General features: G+C 43.0%; 1 protein-coding gene across 2 annotated transcripts in view; it reads right to left on the bottom strand.

Moving 5' to 3' along the window:
- Positions 1-15,014, bottom strand: part of lsp1a (lymphocyte specific protein 1 a) — a 35,392-nt gene extending 20,378 nt beyond the window's left edge. Inside the window, exons 1-2 of one of the 2 annotated variants that reach the window (XM_041939054.1) lie at positions 14,586-15,014; positions 4,053-4,199 (exon numbers count right to left, since the gene is read on the bottom strand). In XM_041939054.1, the coding sequence (XP_041794988.1) occupies positions 4,053-4,199; positions 14,586-14,644 (206 nt within the window). In that variant the 5' untranslated portion in view covers positions 14,645-15,014. The remainder of the gene's footprint in view (positions 1-4,052; positions 4,200-14,585) is intronic. The other variant, XM_041939053.1, reaches the window with a different exon arrangement.
- Positions 15,015-22,516: the final 7,502 nt, after the last annotated feature.

A 22,516-nucleotide genomic window follows, 5' to 3' on the forward strand; every position in this document is an offset into this window, starting at 1 on the left:
TGTCTTAATAGATTTTTTCTCCTCAGCACCCTGAAATTAAGCTGGTCCCGCACTTATATAAAGGTTTGTTGTCTGTCGCACTTAACTGGCTGATTTGTTTTGTTGCAGGACTTGTTGTGCTCCTGAGATGTTTTATTATTATAATCATCACAAGCAGCTTTCCAGATGGTTTTCTATGATATTTTGTATAATAGTTTTGCGTCTGCAGCATGAATATCGAGTTTTGCAGTTTTGTGGGGACAAAATATCATCGGATGGGTTCAGGCTGCTGGTGATGATTACAAAAGCTGTGAGGAATAATACAGTTGGAGCCTATGGACAGTTTCAGAGACTGTTCGTTCAGTCGGGACGTCTCTGCTGGTGGGGGTTTAACCTGTTGATATGACTCTGGAGGGTCGTCAGTCCAGACCTGAGTCACTTCAGAAGTGACAGCTGGTCTGAGGAGCAGAGCTCAGATTCTGTCCGTCAAACGGCGTTAAGTGATTTCAGTAACGAGCCTTCAGGGCTCAGACCGCAGGGAGGCGTTCACATTAGAGTAATCTGGACTCATCACGACTGTAATCTGGATACTCTGAGGATAGCCTGTCCAGCACTTTGGTAAATTCTCTTCGCAGCTACTGGCCAGATATTTGCTGCAGATATTATTAATGTGCAGAGGAGAGAGACAGCTCCTCCTACACCGCCATCATGACAAAAGGCCTCATCTGCACTAAAGAAACGCCAAAACAGTCAGACTGTCATTTCCATCAGTTTGTTCTGTACTAGCTGAAACATATCAGAGTCAGCTGGATCCAAACACGAGACCTCCGTGAGGCAGAGTAAATCATTTCTCCACTGATCAGCTTCTATGATCACAGAGCCATGAGCAGCCGAGTGCAGCTGACGAACGACTAACCTCCTCCAACGAGCGGCACAAACAGGAAACACGTTTCACGCAGCAGCATTCACAACGTGTCTGGGATTGTTTTTCACGCCTGTTTCACGCAGTTCATTTGTCACACGCTTGTGTCATAAGTGCAGTTTTGTTTAATGTCCGTTTGGAGTTTTCTTTCGTCGGCTGAGAAAAACAAACACATTTACTGTAAAATACACGTAAAACAACAATAATATTTTTATTGTGAGCGATGAGAGACGAACAACGCACAGTGATGATGAAATGCAGTAGAACACAATGAAAACAACAACTTTAAAACACAGAAATATCACATTAAACCGACTGGTACGAGTTGAAGCAGGGCTTTAAGACTGACGACTGTGTCCGAAACACATTTAACTGTCGGTTACCTCAACTACTAAAGAAATTATTCTTTGGTTGGTCCACCCTGGTCTCCTGGATCCTCCTGTGTTTGATCCATCCAACCACCCCAAACTCCTGACCTTTGACCTTTTCCCGTTCTTTATACTGAATGATTTGACATGTTGGGAGTGAGAACAGGCTGTTTGTGGACGTCTATCTGGCTAACCTGCGTGTTGGAAAAATTAAGCGAAGCCAGAGGGTCCTGACAGGTGAGAACAGGTTCTCTTGTCACTTTGTGGAGCTCTGTAACATCACCTGACTTCCTCCTTTGCTCCTGACGTCACTTGAACATCAACGGACATCATTCTCTTCATTTCGTCCTTCACTGCCCGTTAGTTCACCGGGCCGAAGCAACATTTTAGTCACTGGTGTAGAGAGGAATTTCTTCAGGTGTGACATTAGAAACTCTAACAGTCATCATCATCAGCAGCTCCTCTGGGTGGATCAGCGTTGACGGTGCTGTCGGTCTGAACAGAGGTGTAGAACAATCATCCATCAGCGCTGACGATCTGCAGCTCTCCACCTGCTTCCCTCTGCACGCAAATCACTGCAGTTTAAACCCGCAGTTTCATCTAATTCATTGTTTTTTAATGTTTGAACTTGAGGTGTTAATATTAATGATTAAGTGAACTCTTCATCACGATTAGCAGAGCAGCTCCAGCTGGTCCCTCCGCTGAATGAAGGTAATCAGAGTGTGTTTTCTGTTCCCAGGAGCTGGCAGAAAGGAATTCACTCAGCATTCCCCAGATGATTAAGACGGTCGGGAGGCCGGCGGAGCCCCTGCTGCATGATGGGAGTCTGATCTCTCTGCAGCTACTCAGCCTTAGCGAGCAGCGGTGGTTCTGTTCCTGCGGGTCGAGGTTTTCCATCAGGACACACCTCCACCTGTCTGATTCTCATTATTTTACTCCTCATGGTCACAAAGTTTTCTTCAGAATCACAAGTGAACGTCTAAAAATGTCTCCTGAAGTTAAAACCGAACCATAGTGTGCTTTGCTCTCATGGCAGCAGAGAGTATTTAAACAAAACATTTTAGCTTAATATTTGCCTTCGACTTAACTTGAACGTAGCTTAACTGTAATTAAACTAATACAATGCTCCTGCTCCAGAGCAGATCACCTATTTCCATCTCACTGGCAAACCGTCCAGCTCAGTCTGGAAACCTGATTTCGCCAGATAGCGTTCCTGACGCAACCCTCCACATTTATCCAGGTTTGGCAATCAGGAATGTTCTGCCCTGTGCATCCCCAGTGGCTGGAGAGCAACCAGGAGTCTGACACGTGGAGGAGGCGGCGATCGAACCGCCAACCCTGTGATCAGTGGACGAGCCACTCCCGCTGAGCCGCAGCCGCCACACAGAGCGTTGATTCTTAGTCTCTTTTTCAAAATTTGGACAGAGCCACACTTCCTGTCTGATGCTAAGCTAGGCTAGATAGATCCTCTGGAAGCTCAGCCATCTTTGTTGCAGTTTTAAACACAATGTTAAAGCTCTCTAACCACCTCTGGGGGCAGCGATGAGCAGAATCTCGAGCCATTAACACTCCGTCAGCACAAGTTCAATGCAAAACTTATTGTGAACGTCTGACAACATGCAAAGTAGCATCAAAAGATGAACTTTTGATTAGTGACATTATCTTGATGTTATTGTTATCTGAAAGATCCCAGAAAGACCAAAACCAACAAGTAACTGATTCTACTACTGTACTCATATACTACTGTACAAGTACTATGTGTGTATAAAAGCCTGATATGTTGACAACACATTGTTGTTAATCCAGGACCGGTAACTGGGATGGTTTGATTATACGCGTTGCAAAACCTTTAAACACCTCTTGAGCAGAAGATTGACGGTTACTTCAGCCAACATCCGCGGACTCGAACTCTGCCAACGTTTGACCTCCGAAACTCGACCTCTCTGAAATCATGCAGCGACCTCAGGGGATTTCAGAGCAGCATTACCTCACCGCTGCGTCTTTCAATTACAGACTGCAGCGGAGCGACCTCAGGACGAGTCGGTGCAGCCAGAAACCACCTGAGCCTGTGGAGTGATGCAGGAGAAGGTGTTGGAGGCGCAAGCCGTAATTAAGGGCGCGAAATTAAAAGTCGGCTGAAACGCCGCAAGCTTTGACACGGCGGCGGTTTTCCCTTGAGACGCTTTGTAGTAAACATTCTTCGGAGGTTGTGTAATGAGAAGGCAGCTGTGTGTTCGTCTTCACGTCAACACGACTGGAGGAAGAGGTTGTTTGCAGCTTTTCCCAATGGAAACATTTGTTTTATGTGACCAGACGCGAAACCTTGTAAACCAGCGAGCGTGCGACAAGCGGCGAGGAGCTTCGAGTTCCACAGCTGGGAAACATGACGACAGACTCTTTAAACTCACAGTTATCACCAGTCACGCGCTTAGCAGCTTGTACAGGAAGTCGTTGGACGCGAGGGAAGTGAATGAATAATGTTTTGCACTTAATAACTTCCTGTGTTCCCATGATTAAACGGACAAGGAATTCAACTGTCTGATGTCATTTTTTTATGGCGAGAAGGAATGTTTCCATGAATCTCAAAAGTTTGGTGATGCACATTTTAAGATACCATCAACTAGCTGTTAGCATTAAACCCACTGGATTATTTAAAGATAAAACGAGGCTGTTCTGCTTATAAAGTTGGTATTTTGGGGATAACTGCAACATGCAGGAGTGAAAAGTACTTGTTTGTAAAGACAGAGTAAAACATTTCAATGATTCAGGTTTTCTGTGCTTACATCTTCTCCTCTGCCGGCGTCTCGTTCTCAGGTGAAAACTCTCCAGGTGGCGAGCCCCCGTTCGTCCAGCGCGAAGCCTCCCGGGCTCTTCGACGACGCTCCCTCTCCACCTCCTCGGCGTCCTCGATGCTCCTCTGAGCCGTCAGCCTGCAGAGGAGGAGACTCGGCACAGTTAGTTCGGCTGGGGGGTAACAAAGCACCTTTACTGCAGGTCTGCACTGAAGTCAGACTTCACTTCAGGACTTTCCATTCTCTTTTTTCTCCATTACATTTTTTGATTTAAAGACAAATATCACAAGCTCATAAATTCTGCTCCACCAGCATCGATGTGTTCTTCTCCACTCCCACAGTAACCAACAAATCATGTATCACCAACATACAAATAAATACCCTGACAACTAAATTTGTTTCCTCATGTTAAATTATTCTTCGTTCGATAACTAAACCTACAGCTATGATTTCATTATCAATTAACAAATCAATAATTCCAACAATTATTTAGCATAATATTTATATGTTCTGCTGGTGAAAACCCTAAAATATTCAGTTTGCAATGATATAAAACATAATCACATTTAAGACGCTGGAATTAGAAAATGTTGCTTGAGAAGTGAGTTAAATAACTGCAGATTAGTTTTCTGTTGATTGATTGATTGATTGATTGATGAATCAACTAATTGCTTTCGCACTAGTGGTAATAATTTCTCTACAGAATTATTATGTGCTGGTCAAAAACCTGTTTTTAAAGTTTCCCACTTTAAAATCAGTACAAAGCTTCAAAAAGGAAAAAGCTCAGATCTATAATTTTGTGGACAAAATCAGTGAAGTCAATGAAAATCTCCAGAATGGAATAAAAAGAAAATCCCTCCAAACCCTGAAAGGTGACAGAAGTAATCACTTTTACATTTAGTGACTACTTTTCCACTGTGGCATCGCTGCTTCTCACAGTCTTTCATCATTTGTGGCTGTGGAACAATACTAATATAAAAAACAAAGAGTCTGTTCAGTGGTGAAGAGGCTGAGATTCAGAACATCTGTCGAGCTTCGGCGACTGTTTATCTGCAGGATAAACAGTCACAACGTTTATCACAAACACTGTTAATCTTTATTAATCCAGAGACGACGCGTCAAACGTGAACGCTCACACGGTTATGAATGCTGAGCGACACCAAGCTTTAATCACAGTACTGAGTACTGTCCGTTACTTCAGTAAAAGTAGTAATACCACAGTGTAGAAATATTCTGTTACCAGTAAAAGTCCCAAATTCATCATTTTACTCAAGTAAAAAAGTGCTCACATCAAAATATAGTTAAAGTACTTATTATGCAGAATGGCCCATTTAAGAATAACGTATATTACATGATTGATTTATAATCACTGACGCATTAATGTGTTCATCAATTTACATTTTTTTCCTCTCGAATAGCAGTGAAGTAGGAGTACAAAGTAAGTTTTTCTGTGTATTAGCCTTTGTGAGAAGCTTTTATTCTGAAAGTCATAATCATCATTACAGATAAAACCTTCACGTTTCCTCTCAGGTGAAGTTTACATGCAGTTAAAGCTGCAGCGTCGGCTCCCCTCTCGCTCCTCCTCCGGTGGAGCATTTAGCAGCTAAAGAGCCGGATATTTCCCTCAGGAGTTGGTGGAGACCAAAAACAGAGCTAAAAGAGTGTCAATATTTGACTTACATTCATCAGGTGACACAGACACGACTATAAAACTAATGTCATGTTGCTCTGTAACTGCTGGGTGTGTAAATAATCAACTGTTTGCTAACAAGTTCGACATGTGTTACTGATGTGGCCACAGCTTGTTTCTGCTGCCCCCAAGTGGACAAAAAAGTCTGTTATTGCAGGTTTAAATAACCGTTAAGCTTTTGGTGACAGACTCCAAGTGGAAAATACACTGAACTGTGTTTGATATTTCACAATAAGACGTCCTCGTTAATCCTGAGCTCCGATGGACTCGGCTGTTTTTGAAAATCACTGAAAAAGATCTGCGATCATGTGGACATTGATTCAGAGGTCTGCAACCAGGATACTGATGAGCTCCGCACTAAGCATCAGCATCACTTCCTCCTCCTGCTCCTCCTCCTTCCTGCGGGCAGGCGGGTCGAACTGAGAGGAAATGAATGAAGGGAGGGAGGTGGAGAGGCCGGTGAACAGCTGGATGTGGGTCAGAAACTCTCTGATAGAGGCTGGGTGGTGAAGAGGTAACATTCAGGATGAACAGTGTTTGTTTTAGAGGTGGTGGAAGCAGCAGATAGGCAGTCACTGAAACACAGAAACTGTTTACTTTCAAAATAAAAGCTTCCTGGAACTTATTGGTATTGTTTAAAATCCATCAATGTGGTACTCAAAACACATTAGAGCCACAGCTGATGTTCTTGCTGAACAGTGGCCACTGTGGCCACAAGTGGTAATTACAGCTTAGTCATAAATGCTAACATGTAGCGTAACAGTAGGACAAATAGAGAAGAGATAAAAAAAAGTGTTAGTTACACACCAGCATCTGTCAGATGTTTGCACACATCAGCCAAGATTTAGTTTGAACACATCTCAGATTTGGCAATCGACGAAAAAGTGAATACTAACTAAACTAATCAATATTTTCCTCCAAAAATTAGTGGACTAGAAGTATAAAATAATACAAAATGGAAAAGTACAAGTATGTTGAAATTGTACTCCAGTACAGTACTAGAGTAAATATACTTAGTTACATTCCACCAGTGGTTTTATACAACAAATTGCTGTTGATATTTTTCTGTTAGCAGCTTTAAATGTAAACTGTGACCCCCATCCAGCACAGAATGGCCTTGTGTTCCTGTTGGCGTCCTGACAGCAGAGCGTAGGTGGCTCTGGCTGCCGATTGGTCAGTTTATTCTGCGTTGTCAGCAGTTTGGGTGTTGAAAGCTGCAGACTCTCCGTCCTCTGCCCTCTCGTTACGTCTCCTTTCTCTAATCAGCGCTGTGGGATTCTGTCATACTTGGCACCGACTCCATCGCCTGATCCAGACTGAATGATTAATCCCCGTCAGTGGATTACCGGCAGGTTCACATCCTCCTCCTCCTCGGTCAGGTCATCTAATCACCCGCCTCATCCGAAACCCTGAGAGCTGGTCTGGACTGTGTCGGGCTAATGATGCCTCTCCAGACAATCACAACAGCATGAGCACAACACTTTCACTTCCTCAGTGGTAGCTGAGCAGGTTTTATCTAAGTCTGCTGTTGATTCTCCGTAAACTGACACCAGAGGCAAGAGCGAGCACGCTGCCTCCACGAACGTTTCCTCGCATGAAGGCTGACGATGTGCCCTTTAGCCCTGGAGGTCGTGTGATTGGCAGAAGGTCCAGAAACATTACACCACCTGGATTAGGTTTTTCATCACCAAAAAGAGAAGAGATTGTTAATGGAGGTTAGCTAGCAGGCTAATCCATCCTGTAGGCAGCTGGTTCAGTTGGCAGCATGGTGACAGAGCTCAAACCAGGTTGAGGATGCTGAGATGCTCTGTTTTACATGTTTATATCTTCAACAGGATGCAGCATCAATCAGACAGGGTGGAGTTGTTGGAAGGTGTATTTCTTTCATCTTTGATGGAGCAAGAATAACACTTCTTCCCTGCTTCCAGTCTTTGTGCTAAGCTAGGTTAGCAGAACGCACAGACATGAAACTGATCCAGCATTTTGGTGACACAGATGATTTCTGGAGGGTTTTTGGCGCTGAGGCTTTAAAAAAGAAAACCTTCAGTTGTGCAAACACCAACATTCGAATCAACCAGAGACACAACACACAAACCAGATGAACGCTTCATCGCCTGCCAACAGAGCATCTAAACCCCTAAACCACACACTGTTGCTCTCTATCTGCCTGCACTTGTCCAGGCTTCAGCTTTGTTGTCCAGCAGCTTTTCACTGGAACAGAGTGAAAGAGGGATTCGCCGTCAGGAGGAAAGAGGTTAAAAGTATTAAGGCCTCAGCTGCTCTTTTGTAAGCACACATGCTGTCATCGGCGGGATGACTCGGTTGAATGACACAATAATAACACGGTTTCCTTTCAGCCTGAAAGCCCGCCAGGCTCCGCGGGACAGACGAGGACGGTGGGAAGATGTTTGTGAGATGAAGTCAGTGTTGTGTTGAGACAAGTCAGGGCAGCGGAGGGCATTGCATCACTCTGACACAACAACAAAAAAGACGCCACTTCCCAGAAAAAAAGTCACCAGAGTCGCCGGACGAGTTACGGGGAAGGAGCTGGGGACTTCGAGCTGCCCAGAACAGACCTGCAGAGTCAAACTGCTGTGAATGTGTTCCCAGTTCCTGCTTCAACACGGCTTCTGCAGCGTCCCGTCACTGTCCCGCGGTTTTAAAACACACAAGAACTCTCTTATATTGCTCCATTTTTTCTGGTAAGACGTGGTGCAGTGACTCTGTTGATGGATCAACATCTACTGGATGGCCTGGCACCAAGTTTTAGACATTCGCGGCTCCCAGAAGCCAAACGCTAATGATGTTGGACTGACTTTTTCTCAGTGTCACCTGGAGGTTGACTGTTCCTCAACAACAGCTCTGACACGATTAATGTCTTAACTGGATCAAGTCTGGACCCCTTAAATGATTCAGCCTGGGACATTCTGTATCCTTGATTTAGATCTAGGTGAGATCTTCCTGTTGAATGATGGGAGATGAAGAAGGTTTTACATTCTGATTCAAGTGTCTGTAAACTCTGCTCTGATCTGGCAGCTGTTCGTCAAGAAATGATGAATCAAACACATCTGGAATTAGCTTCTTCAGTTGAGAAGCCTTTTCAAAAAGTTCCCCTGTCACCTTTCGCTGAGCACGACCAGATATCCAGACCTGATGCCTGACAGTCCCGGTCAGCTTCGTTAGAACATTTATGTGTCAGAGCTGCTGAGCCTCTGCTTGAGCCCCTTCATTTCTCTCATTGGTAGTTTTTCATTAACAGCAGAGGAAGCTGATCCTGATTTTAAAGAGACAGAAATACAAAATATTCCTACATTGCGGTAAAAAGCTGAACAGTAGCTGCACACAGCAAGCAGTCAGACACCAGTTGTCACCACCAGAAGTCCAACAAACCCCCCCGAGTCACTGAGCAGACAGTAATCGCCCTGTTGTGGCTGCGTGTCTGGGTGTTCGTCCCCCCCATGCAGGGCACACGGCTGCAGCTCATTTCCTACAGATCCCTGAAGTCTGGGAAACCTGCAGGTTTGTTTGCACACAGGCTTTAACTGGAGGACGAGGAGGAGACGTGCAGTCGTCAAACACACGAGAGTGACCGGCCGAGCGTCATCGCGAGGGACCGAGGGGGGGGACAGGAGGCGCTCAATGTGAAACCAAATAAACCGAAATCCAAAAAATGCAGCCAGGACATCTTTCTCTGTGTGAGCAGTCCAAAGACCAACAACAACAAACTTTGTATTTGAAGCTTTATTTGGTCCAAAAATGATAAGCAGCAGAAACAAGAGAGCGAAGGTGAAGAGGTGAGCGCCCTGAAAGTTCTCCTCCGACCGGAGAAGCTGGGAAAGTATTCTGCTTCATGCCGGAGCCAGAAGTTCCCACATCAGCAGATGATACCCTTAAACTGCTCCATTTGTTGCTACAAATTAAAGGTTGATGCCTTTGAATTCGTAAACCATCTGTTAGATGAACTGATTCGGCCTCTCTCATCTCTGTGCTGCTTAAGAGAGGAACTCCAGAACATCGAAGGTGAGTTTTAATTAAGTGGACGACGTCTGCAGCAAAAGCTTCACAGCAAAGAAATCGGAGATGTTTTTCATGGCACATCTGGTTTTTGCACAATTATTTCGTAACACTACGACTTCAGAAACAAACAAAACGAGTCCTTCAGCTGATTCAGCTGTTTCTCACTTTCGACTTCAGATCACACTGAAGCAAAGTGGAACAACCAGACCTGCGAGAACCTTCACGTCCACACAAGAGCTGACACCACGCAGTGAAAGCATTCGAAATCTTACTGAAGTAAAAGTACAGAAAATCAGATTCTACAAAACAATAACTGACATCATCATCATCATTATTATCATTATTACTGATGCATCAATGAGTCAGCAGCATTTTACTGCTGTAGCTGCTCAAGGTGAAGATAGTTTGAGCTACTTCATACTCACCCTCTTCAACATGTGATCACTTGATTGATTGTGATTGCATGATCGTGAACGCCGCCTGTTGCTGATTGGCTACAATCGTGTTGTGTAGCCCAGTCCACAGATCCAGGGCTGTGTATAAACACTGGGTTTTGTTTCAGGGCGCACAGAACAGACAGATATTCACTGAACATCAACAATCTGTCTGCAGAACGACTCACCGCTCCTTTAAGTAGTTTAGTGTGGAATAAAAAAGACGACGTCTGATTCAGCTGCATCGATTTTGTTCCTTTTTTAAAGGATGTCATAATGTGCCATGAAGATCAGATCCATCGTACAGGGTCTGGCAGTTTGTGCTGTCACTGTTTAGTCACGTCATCACGCTGAAGTCGACAGATAAAAACCCATCATCTGCCCTCACAGATGAGTGGAAACAGGAAACCCCGCTCTGTTTACTCTCCCTCCATCTCTTCAATCCAGACAACCTGCAGAGGGAGGGGGGAGCTCAGCACCCCATCACTCATCAGCTCACTCCACCCTCACCTCCCCCCAAAAACATTCCTCCGCCTGTTATCTGCCTGGATCGTAAACACTGAGGACACCCACCCACATGTGGGGGATTCAGGGGTCAGAGGTCGCAGCAGCGAGTTTGTTTTGAAGCAGGTATGCCTCCTGGATGACATCACATCGCAGAGGGCCGAGGGCCGAGCCGGACCGGGTCGGGGGGGCGTTCGTCTCCCAGAAAGAGCTGATTAAAACCAGGCCTGCTGCCAGCCTGCCTTGACCTGATCTGATAACAGTGTGTTCTGGGCTCCAGTCGGCGGCGCTATCTGATGACGCTGAGCTCTTAAATAGCACCAAACGGCCGTCTGGCTGATTTATTATGATAATTCTTGATTCTTATAAAACTGTTTGGATGAATGTGTTGCTATTCGCAATACGTGACCTCTCACCTCCAATTCAAAACAATGTGTGCGCACCGACTGTATCAGCCACATGCTCTATGATGTGTGTGTGTGTGTGTGTGTGTGTGTTTGTGTGTGTGTGTGTGTCCTGTCCAGCAGACAGTGGTGACTCGTCTTCAATGTTAGCAAAATAATTGATCTAAAAACACATCAAGAATTGAAACGATTGCACAGACAGACAGACATCCTGCAGTTGCATTGTTCTGATCAGGAACAGGTCTGGTTTTAAATATTAAAAGCTGTTTACAGACTGTGTGGTTGAAAAAAGTCTCCTTTATTCACTACATGTTTGCAATCAGGTTGGCAAACACCTCATTAAAATTTGCAGTAATTAAGATCAGTGTGCATGTTGGAATAGTGGCATTAGAATGTGCCAGAGGAGAACAGATTTGGGATTTTACAGCCAAAATATTTTCTCCTGGTGGGCTTGTCCCAGACCCCCACAGCTGGCTGCTCAGTGTTGATCAGACACTGCGATGATGATACACAGGCAGTCTGTGAGGTAAATATGGAAATATGACAGCATCAGTGGGCAATGTTCAGCACCAAACCTGTTCCAGACAACAACGCTGGTCAGGTGACACAGTTCTTGAAAAAGCTAACGAGTCATTTAATGGCGTTATAGAGAGAAAACAGACAAAATGAACAGACGGGTGGTGCACAATGAGCACGGATAAAGGAAGTGCGACAACCCGTAAAACTACAAGGGCGTGAAAATCAAACGCCCCTCGAGTGGGGTCATGAATGCTTCCACGTCAATTATCTCTTTTTACTAACAAGGTCAGTGACAGCAGTGATGTCATCATGACATGTTCTGATAGGGATTAAACTCTGCAGCATTTGAATGTGGAGCCAATCGGAACGATTTCTGTACTGATACAGGTCGTATTTAATAAACTGATCTTATGTCAGATCTTAATCTGAAAGTAGCTGTGAAATATTTGCACTGAGGTAGAAAGAAACAGAACAAATACCTCAAATTGTACTTTGCTAGTCTCCACAGCTGTTTTTTGGTAAACCACAGCTGGGTTCAGATTAAACTGTCAGTGCCATTAAGTCTCATGTGTTTCTGTCTATCCATGTAGAGAATATAATAAAAACATTAAAACCTTTTTCGAAACAGGCCTGAAAAACCGTAACTTTGAATGATTTACCAGAAAGTTGTTAAATAAAAGCATCAAAACCACCTATTAACACACAGATATAGTGCTCACACAAAGACTGAACTTCAGTCCTAACACCGCTTCAATTCCAAGACGACTGGACAAACTCCATCTGCTGAGGAAGATTATGTGATATGAGCAAAAGCTCTAGAACTGCTACTAAATGGACCCTGTGGTGAGAACCATGTGAACATTTGAGTTCCAGCAAAGCAAATAAACTGGAAGGAATCATTGTGAGGCAACGCAGCCTGGATAAACCTGAACTCCTCAACAGCTCCGAGCCTAAAAATGCAGAATGAATCAGGCTGTCAGATGTGGATGACGGATGTAAAACAGTTCGGCTAACACGTACACGTCGCGCTGGTGTGGGAGTTGGTTTTCGGAGTGATGTCACCGCTGCCGTCAGCCAGACTGATGCCATCTGCTGAGTGGACTGAATCACTGCGAGACGCCGCCTCCTCCAGCTGTTATCTGCTTCATAAACATACAGCCCGAGCTCAGATCTCGCTGTGAGTCAGAGGTTTACATCGAGCTCGCTGATTATGAGACGCCCTGAGGGCTCTCAGAGCAACAACTGCAAGGCTTTAATACAGTCAGTGACAAATCCATGCATCAGCCTTCTATAGGGAAACTCTGGAGGGAACGGAAAGTCACCAGAGCGAAGACCTTCTACTAGTATTTTCTTAGTCCACAAAGCTTCACACACTTGTCGAGCATCTGATGAATCACCCTGACTGGAACTGATGAACACGTTGAGACCAGAAGTCTTCAGATCAGAAGATGAGAAGATCAATACAACATATCTGCCCATTAAATATAAAGCTGCACCTGGCAGTTGGTTAGCTTAGCTTAGCACAAAGTCTGGAAACAGGAGGGAACAGCTAGTCTTTCTGTACTCAAGTCTTTCTTTGGATTACACGTATGTTTAATGATATGTGTTCATTTATGAGCTTTAGAAGTTCTAGTTGCAGATTTTGTGACTTTTGGACAAAGCAAGGCAAGCTGTTTCCACTCTTTGTGCTAAGCTAAGCTAACCAGCTGTGACCTGTAGCTTCATATTGTGGTATTGATCTTCTCATCCGACATGTCAGACAGCAAATCAGCATATTTTGACTTTGTTTAAAAGTCAGAAAATCTTCAAATTGAAGTTTGACTTGAGTGAAGTGACCAATCCACACCTCTAATTATCATCAGCTGATGCTGGGATCTAAATCTGGGACTCAAATGAGCATCAGGTCTGACCGCTTCTGGTTTCATCTGGTGTGTTAGTGGAAGACAACCAGCACCTGATGAAGCACAAAAAGTGAGAATTTTTCCACCTTCTCTCACTGAATCTGACAACTTCTTCGACGTGTTGAGCGACCAATAGGAGCACAGAGAGCTCTTCAGCTGTGAACATGGAGACGAGTGAGGAGAATGATGTCGAGGGGAACTGATCACCTTTAAATCTCACGCAAGCCATGAAAGACCGAGACCTCTGACCGGCCAGATTCAGCATGTGGTCTGTCACGCCAAGTCAAGACTCTCTGACCGTATGACCGTCTCATCCCACACAAAGACCAAAGACTTCTGTTGTGAGTGAGCTCTCATGTCCTCCAGTCAAACCACCGAGGAGTCAAACACAGGATGGAAAAGAACATCTTCCCAAAAGACAGGACGTGCCGCCGCCCGAAAGCACCCAGAAAACAAAAGACTGGCTCAGGTGACCTTTCACCTCTGACACAGGTCAGCGACATTACTTCCCCTCTCTGTGAAACAGAGAAGCCTCGGGCGTCCAGGTCGCCTCAAACCCCTCAGTCAGTCCGGACGAGAGACTGAAAACCAACATTTCCTGCCTTCATTTGGCTTATTTTACCACTAACTGAACACGCTAAAACCATGTTTTAAAAGCAAAATAATAAAGATCACTGCACAAAATGGATTTTTAATACTGTTCCTTTGTTATGATTAATTCATGTGAGTGGAGGTAAGTCGATACAAAACCCCAAAATCCCCCCAAAACCCTGCGTGACCCAAAACACCAGTAATCCCACTGTTCCCATTAGACAGACGTGTTTATCAGAGACACTGAAAATATGAAAACAGGTTACTGATCGCTCCTCTCAGGCAAAGATTAGGGTTTTTTTTCTAATCTCTAACTGAATTGAATATGTGTGTGTGTGAGAGAGATGTAAATGTGTGTTTAAAGTGTGTGTGGTGTTTAAATATTAACCCGAGTTGCTTCTTTCTGTGTGTGTACACAACAGAAACACACAGAAACCAGCAGCAGAACAAGATCGATCACATACCTCATCAGGTTTTGTAAACCCTGTTTGCTGGAGTTTCTCCTCAGCAGAGCGTTGGACATGTTGGCCTCTTTTCTTCTTCTACACTACTTCTAGTTCTTCTTCTTCTTCTTCTTCTTCCTCTGGTAGAAACAAAGCAGATCACACCAGCCACTGAGAACAAATCTCTCCTCTTCTTCTTGTTCTTTTCAGCTTCCACCTCGACACTGAAGGCAGCTTTCTGTCCTGCAGTCGCACTGAAGCCCAGAGCTCAAAATTATGTGTGTGTGTTGTACTGTCAAAGCCTCTTCTAGTGGTTTCACACACACACACACACACACACACACACAGAAAACCACACACTCGTCTTTAGCTGTGTGTCACACACACAGTTTTCTCCCCTGCAAAGCTTGTTGGGAATATCGGCGGCGCTCAGAGTGACTCCCTCCTCTCGGTCTTGGAGGCTGGGTTTTTAGTCATTACACTAACCCCCCCCCCACTATACACACACACACACACACACCTCACCCCCTCCTTCTGTCCTACATGTGGTTTTCATTGAAGAGCTCAGAGCAGCGGGGCCCAACATCTCTCTCTCTCTTTTTTCTCTGTCTGTGCTGCCTCTCTCTGTCATGCCGGGTCATGTGGTCTTCCCTGAGGGAGAGTGAAAGACGATACACGCCCCCCCCCCCCCCCCCCCAAAAAGAAAAAAAAAATCCACTACTGAACCACCCCTACCCAACATTTCAATCTCCCTCCAATAGATTAGTAAGAAACATCAGGAAGAAAATAGAGTGAAAGGTTGTCTTTTATCTCTGAGGAGAAAACTGAGTCCTTCACTAAAGTAAAAGTATCAACGTCAAAATGCAAAATACTCCAATACAAATACTGCGTCAAAGTTTATTCTATGAAAAATAAAGAAACATCAGCAGTAAAGCGTATTGGAGTATCTAAAGTAGAAGAACTGATCTGACAACAGGAAGAGTTTTGCTCAAAAGTGAATATTTTCAACATTTTGGAATTTTCTTTTTCATTTAAGGACTCATTTGATTTCTTTCTGAGGGTTGATGGATATCAATCTAATACCTGTGTGTTCAGTTCAGAGCACAAGTGAGAATATGTCCAGCCTAGCTTAGCATTAAGAATCGAGGCAGGTGGAAACAGAGACCCTGATCTGTCCATGCTCGACTATCAAAAAATTACCAACACCTCTAACGCTCACTAATGAACTTGTATCTCATTTGTTTGATCCGAACACAAACAGAAATGTGATAACAGGTGACCTGTTACCCCCAGGGTTCACTGGATGGTGCTCCACATGGCTGCTATCTTCCCATCCACTGTATACTTTTGACTGAGCAGTTCCTAAGTCTGAAATGAACTTTTTAATGTATGTAAATGACAATATTTGTTGACAATTTACATTCATTTAATATCTAAATGAGTTAAGTATCTCAAGATGAATGAATTTTGTTACACAAATTCATGCTCCCCTGTCAGAATTAATTAGAAATACTATACATTATAATAATACTATACTCAGAAAAACACAGCCATGGAAGAGTTCCATCTTTTACAAGTGTGCCAAATTTACAATGTAAAAACAAACAATAAATTCCACTTATTGGTAAAAAATAACAATAATAACATCAACAGAAGCTACATTTTTTTATGATTCTATGGTTGCATCTGCAGTCTTTTACGCAGTGGTCTGCTGGGGCTGTGGAAGCTCTGAGAGGGACAGAAAGAGACTCAACAAACTGGTCAGGAGAGCTGGTTCTGTCCTGGACTGCCTAAAACAATGAGTTGGGCCTTCATGTACATCAGCTACAGAAGGTAACAGGCCTTTATTTGAAGCAGGCTTGTATTAGAAGCAGGCCTTTATTTCTAATTCCCTCTGTTTTATTAGTGTAATTGGTTATAGGACAGAGTCACCTTTTTATCCGCTCCTGTTAGCCCTGTAAAATTTACTGCATTGAGCTTTTAATGCAAACTAAACATTTCCTGTGTCAGTTTCAAATTAAAAGCCATCGAGCATTTCAGTGGACAAGAGCCCTTTCTTTCGTAACAGGGCTTTTATTGTGAAACACTTGCACGAACGTGTCCAGAAAAACTCACTGAATATGAAAAGTTCCATACTGCACTCGAAATGTAGCTACTGCTTTCTTGTGATGTTTTTATGTTACTATAAAATACAGTTGAGATATTAACGCATAAAAGAAATCAGACAATAACACTTAAGATGAGTAATCCAGAACAACAAAGTGCTGAAAATAGGATGATTATATTATGGAATTTAGTAAATTAAATCGATTAATATAAAAATTATGCTATGTTGGCATGCACACAATGACAGCCACTGGGATTTATCCACCCTTGTTTCTTCCCCCGGCCTCTATTAGAGACCCAGCTTTATTTGTTTGTGTCGATCACAGCCCTGTCTATTATTTGAAACTCGCCTTTTATTTGATGACCAGTTTTTATTTAAAGAAATGTGTTAGCTGTATTTATTGAAATAGAAGTGCATCTGCCGTTAGATATGTCGAAATGGCCGAAAAATGTAGCTGAGACACATGAAAGAACGTCTGCTCTGGTTCAAATTAAGATTTTGAAATTAGGATATTTTGCTTTCCTTGCTACTTTGAAAGAGATATAAAAAGATTTGTGTTCACCCAATCCTGTCAAGGTGATGAGAGGATGGTGAGCTTCAACAAGGTCGAGAAATGTTGTCAGACTTTCAGCATAAAAATACCCTGACATTTTTATCTTCATCATCTTTCAATGGACGCAGATTTATCATGCATTCATGGCATATTTTTTAAAAAAACACAACATGCTGTTTTACACTACCACTACGCTGCATTTCTGGACCAAAGAGTTTAGCTTACAGCTGAGCAGTGATGGAACAAGTACTTTGACTCTTAAACCCCAACAAGAATGATCGTTTAAATTTTATTGAGGAACCTAAAGTTTCCAAAAATACCAAACACGTCAGGATGAATTTTGTGGACAAGTGTATAAAATTATGCACAAAACATCTGGAATGGAATATTTGATAGGATGGTGCAACCATAAAACATGGAGCCATGGCTTCTTTTCCCTTCTTTTCATCTTTTCTTTTTCTACCTCACAATTTTGTCTTTTAACCTTTTAAAACAGCTGACACAATTTGATTTGATAGTAAATTTTTGACTTTGGAGAAGTAAAAATCCCGTTTATTATAAATCCAGCCCAGCTGAGTTTGTTTGAGTACTCGCAGGTCATGAAATCTCTCTGCCCTTCACACTTCAACAAACAAACTCTATGTCTTTGTCTCCACCCAGCCCCTCTCCCAAACCCCTCACACTCACATATTCAGCACACTGCTGTTGCTACGGTAACCCACTCATCACCATTCACCCCTGGAGTGTCGGTAAGTCTTGCTTGGTGGCACGTCAGACAAAAGGGCATTCTGGGAAGCGAATTCATGGCTAGGACGCACCCCCCGCCCACCGCATGCTCGTGCTCATAAAACAGAGCTGTGGTTTCCAACGAGCTCTGGCTGACCTGAACACAACCTCGACGCTCAGACGCTCTAAAACAAACAGAGCAAAAAAAAAGTCAAAGACTGAGCAGCTTTTTCTAGCTCACTGATTTCCATCATATCAACATACACCTGCAATAACTGTCCATAAAAGCCCCTGATGTCCAGTGATTTGTTTAAGGGAAACACATCACACCTGCGCTGCCTTCAGGTGAAAACTGTGGCGCTGCAAAACTGAGTTTAGGAATGACAAAGCCTGACTTCTGAGTGTGGAACTTCAGTCACGACCTTTGGGAACATTATGTAACAAAATCACCTACAATCAGTGCTGGAAGAAGTTTTCAGATCCTTTACTTTAGTACCAGTACCACACAATAATAAAAAAAAAATCCTACTTAAGTAAACACACAGTGTTGTTAGCAAATTAACATTAAGTATCAAAGTGAAAGTATTGGTTTTACAGAAAATCATAGTCCTCAAAACTACTGATTGTCATATTATCCTATATGATTATTAGATTTACTGATGCATCAGAGTGTAAACAGCATTTTACTGTTGTAGCTGCTCGAGGTGAAGCTAGTTTTACATTTTTGAATACAGTCAGATGGTGTAGTCCAGAGGTTCTCAGCCTTGGGGTCGCATCCCTCCAAAGGGTCATCAGATAAATCTGAGGGGTCGTACAATGATTAATGGAAGAGAGAGCGAAATAAGTTCCGATACAAACATCTGTAAGAGTTCAAAAAGATAAAATATTTGGAAAAATGTTTCAAAATGAGCTTCACCTCAACCAACTACAACAGTAAAATCCTGCTTTCACATTAATAATGAGTCAAAATAATATAATGACATCATATGCAATAGTATATAATATAGTATATATCACAGTATAACAGTGACAGTTTGATGTTCTCTCTGCCTGCCTGTTGGTGTTGGACTGCAGTCTGATGGGGTTTTGTGGTCAGGGCTGCAGATTAACTCCCCCCACGGCGGAGAAGTATGTCAGTCCACCGACTGAGAAGAGACAGCTTGATGTGTTCTTCTTCACAGCACGACGCTTTGGCTGAACTTATGTGGTTTCTGTACGCGTAAAAGGTGCTCGTCCAATGATTTACACCCCTGCGGACACCCAGCCGCGACTCAAACATTTATTCTCCAAGTCGTGTTCCGATTAAAGCAGAGTGAGGAAGAATAAATCACTGCAAATAAAGTTAAGCCTTGATGTGACTGCAGAAAGTCAGCTGTTGAAATCAGTGCAGAGGATGTGATTCAGTCTAAAGATCAGTTTAATTGCACAAATGAAAAGCTCAAGTTAATGAGAACTGAGATCAATGTGGCGAGGATTCCTGTGGGGCAGTGAAGGCATCGCAGAGACAATGTTCATGATGCACATTTCTTTGTCATTCAGCTGATTCATCTCCTCTTGTTGTCTGACCACACAGCTGCTTGTGGTCGTCGCTCATGACAATAATTATCACGTAGAAGAAGTGTTTTAAGACTTTTCTGTGGACGTTTTCATGCTTTTGTATGACACAGACTATAAGACTACTGTGCTGTTGTGAGAATAAAACCCTGAATTCAAGAAAAAATCATGGTATCATGAGAAACACATTTAAATTTATTTTACACATCACAAACCTACATGTACATATACACACACATATATAAACAACACTCTTTGCATTCAGTATATACATTTTAGTATATTTCAGCTGCTGTTGGTACATTTCACTGGTATATTTTATTGTTTATTGTTGAGTATGTTTTTATTGTCTTAGTATATTTTCATTTCTGGTATATTTTTATTGCATTTACATATATTTTTATCTGCATGTTGCTTTATTTTATTCTAATATCTTAATTTTATAATCTCTTATTATCTTGTTTATAACATGCAATTTGCAATGCAAATTTCATTGACATGTCATGCTCAATGACAATAAAGAAATCTTGAATCTTTGTATATATGTACGTAGCCTTCTATTGTTGATTTATTTTGTATCTTTTTATCTATTGTCAACTTGATTTTGTTTTGTTATTTGTTCGGTTTTCAATGTCTCCTTTTTTTATTCTAACAAGTGAAAAAGCAACAAGTGAATTTTCCTGCCGTGGGATCAATAAAGTCTTATTTTATACATTTTATTATAACAAATTAAATTGATGTTTCAATAAAAATGTCGTGTTACAACTGAGCAGGTTAGATTACAAGTTCTCTCATAAAATTATTGATTTATTCTCATGATAATGACTTTAAATAAGACTGGAGGACCCTCGTCCATGACAGACACCAGTGGAAAGCCGTTCAGAGACAGACATCGCTGTTTTATCTCCCCCACCTTCACTGCTGGGAAAAAAAACGCTTCCATCCGTCAGCTGAGAAACAAACACTCTCCGTCTGCTGCTTCACTTTCAGCTCAAAGCAAACAGCCTGAGCTCCTGTGTTTGGTTTTCTGCTGCTGGAGGTTATCTGCTGACGCCAGATATGGATGGAAAACACACCGCAGCCACCATCAGGCCGCTGCTGCGTAAGATTTAAGAGGTGAGGTGTCTCTTTCTAATGCCTTTCAGTATCAGAAGGTGTTTTCACAGCTGTATTTACAGAGTTAACCAACAGCTTGTTCATCCAGGAAACCTTTTAACATTTTAGAGAAAACAATCAGCATGTCTCATTTTTGTGATTGCATGTTTTTTAATCTTAATGTGAGATTACAAAATGAAAACACAAAAAAAGAAACTAAGTACATTTACTCACTGCAGTTCAGATGTGAGGTACTTGTACTTTCTACTCTCCTGGATCTCAGAGGGAATCTACAGCTGTAGTTACTTTTCATATTAATGATGTACATAAACCAGACTTGATAAGCTTATAAAATATTACACATTGGTTAAAAATTAAACCAGTGGTTCCCAATTTGTTTGGCGGCAAAAAGCTGAATTTATTAGGGACTCTTCGCCATGTTTCAGGTGTCTTTAAGTACTGTTTGTATTACAAGGGCTGGACATGGCCTGGCTTCCGGTTTTCCCAGTGGACACTTGCGGTACTACAACGAAAAACTCCCTCCAGCCCAAAGGCATTCTTGCTGTAGACGACCACTGTAAACGAGACATCGGTTGACAGGACACCTCCAGCTATAAACATGGTGAGTTATTACTCTTTGTATTAAAAATGTTTCAAAATCTTTGTTAAACTTTTCCAAAAGCCCAGGAAAATAATATTTTTCTGAATGACGTCATCACTGTGCGTGCTACAGACGTTCTTGTTGTGTCTTGGAATTGGTTCACATAGTCTATGGGGGTCAGAGGCATGATGGGATTAACACTATTGCACATATTCAGTGGGCCTCATGCCCCCCAGTGTAACCTGGAGGCTGGAAGCATTTTCGGTGTACGCACCAGGTGAGCAGCTGTCACTGGACTGAAAAGGCGACACCTTTGACTCCTGTATCCAGCTCCTAAACTAAAGCCACTGGACTACACTAGCCAACCAAGTATAAAGAAATCAAAACTGGCTCCACCTCCAGCAGCTACAACAGTAAAATGCTGCTGACATATTAATGAATCTGTACTATCGATGCATTTTGTCATAATATGCCAGTTAATGCCCATTGTTGTACTGGTATGTTTACTGGATGTTCTTCCACCCTCTGCAGGTAGAAATGTTTCTACCTGTTCTAAATGGCCACACAAGAAGACAAATCCCATCACAGCCCACTAATTCTTGATCTACATGCTCAGCCTCGACATGTTTAAGAAATGTTGCTGCTCATGTCAAGTTTTCCTCTCTAGCGTGGTAGCATCAATGTCACAATGATGACAGGCAGCCACTTTACTGCAGCTTTCAATAGTTTTGGAGGTTTAAAACCCCCCAAAAAGTCTGTCTGCTTGCTTGGCTAAAGCCGGATTAAAGCTCCAGCTCCTGTGGAACAAAGAGCAGCTCATTCCTGCTGACTGCCTCAGTCAGGCCGAGGAGCGCCGTCGATCCATTAGAGGGCTCAGGGAGTGCTGACCTACAACCCAGAATGTGTTCCTGCCTCCCCTATGTCCGGTGCCAGAGCTGCTCTCATCACCTCCCACTCAAAGGGGCTCCTCTCAGGGCTCAACAGCAGAGATCTCCTCGCCTGACACCGGGCGCCAAACAGCGCCAAGCCTCCCTCCCACAGATGAATTTACACGCTGGACTCCAGTCGCAAGTTATTGGAGAATAGGAATTAACGCATCAGCAGGAGCTTTGGAAGTGACAAAGCTGAGAAAAAGTCCACAAACATTTATCACATTCATCAGTTTTCTCACATTTAAAACTTCAGCAGCTGCCTGGAAAATACGTGAAACCACGAGGAACATCATCACGCTTGAGCTGACAGCCCGACCCGGATCCACCGAGGACCTCGCCTGAGCCAGGAGCAGCGGAACTGATGTGTACAGGTAAGTGTGAAAT

This window comes from Chelmon rostratus, chromosome 6 (genome assembly GCF_017976325.1).
Source record: "Chelmon rostratus isolate fCheRos1 chromosome 6, fCheRos1.pri, whole genome shotgun sequence".
In the NCBI taxonomy this organism is placed as follows: domain Eukaryota; kingdom Metazoa; phylum Chordata; class Actinopteri; order Chaetodontiformes; family Chaetodontidae; genus Chelmon; species Chelmon rostratus.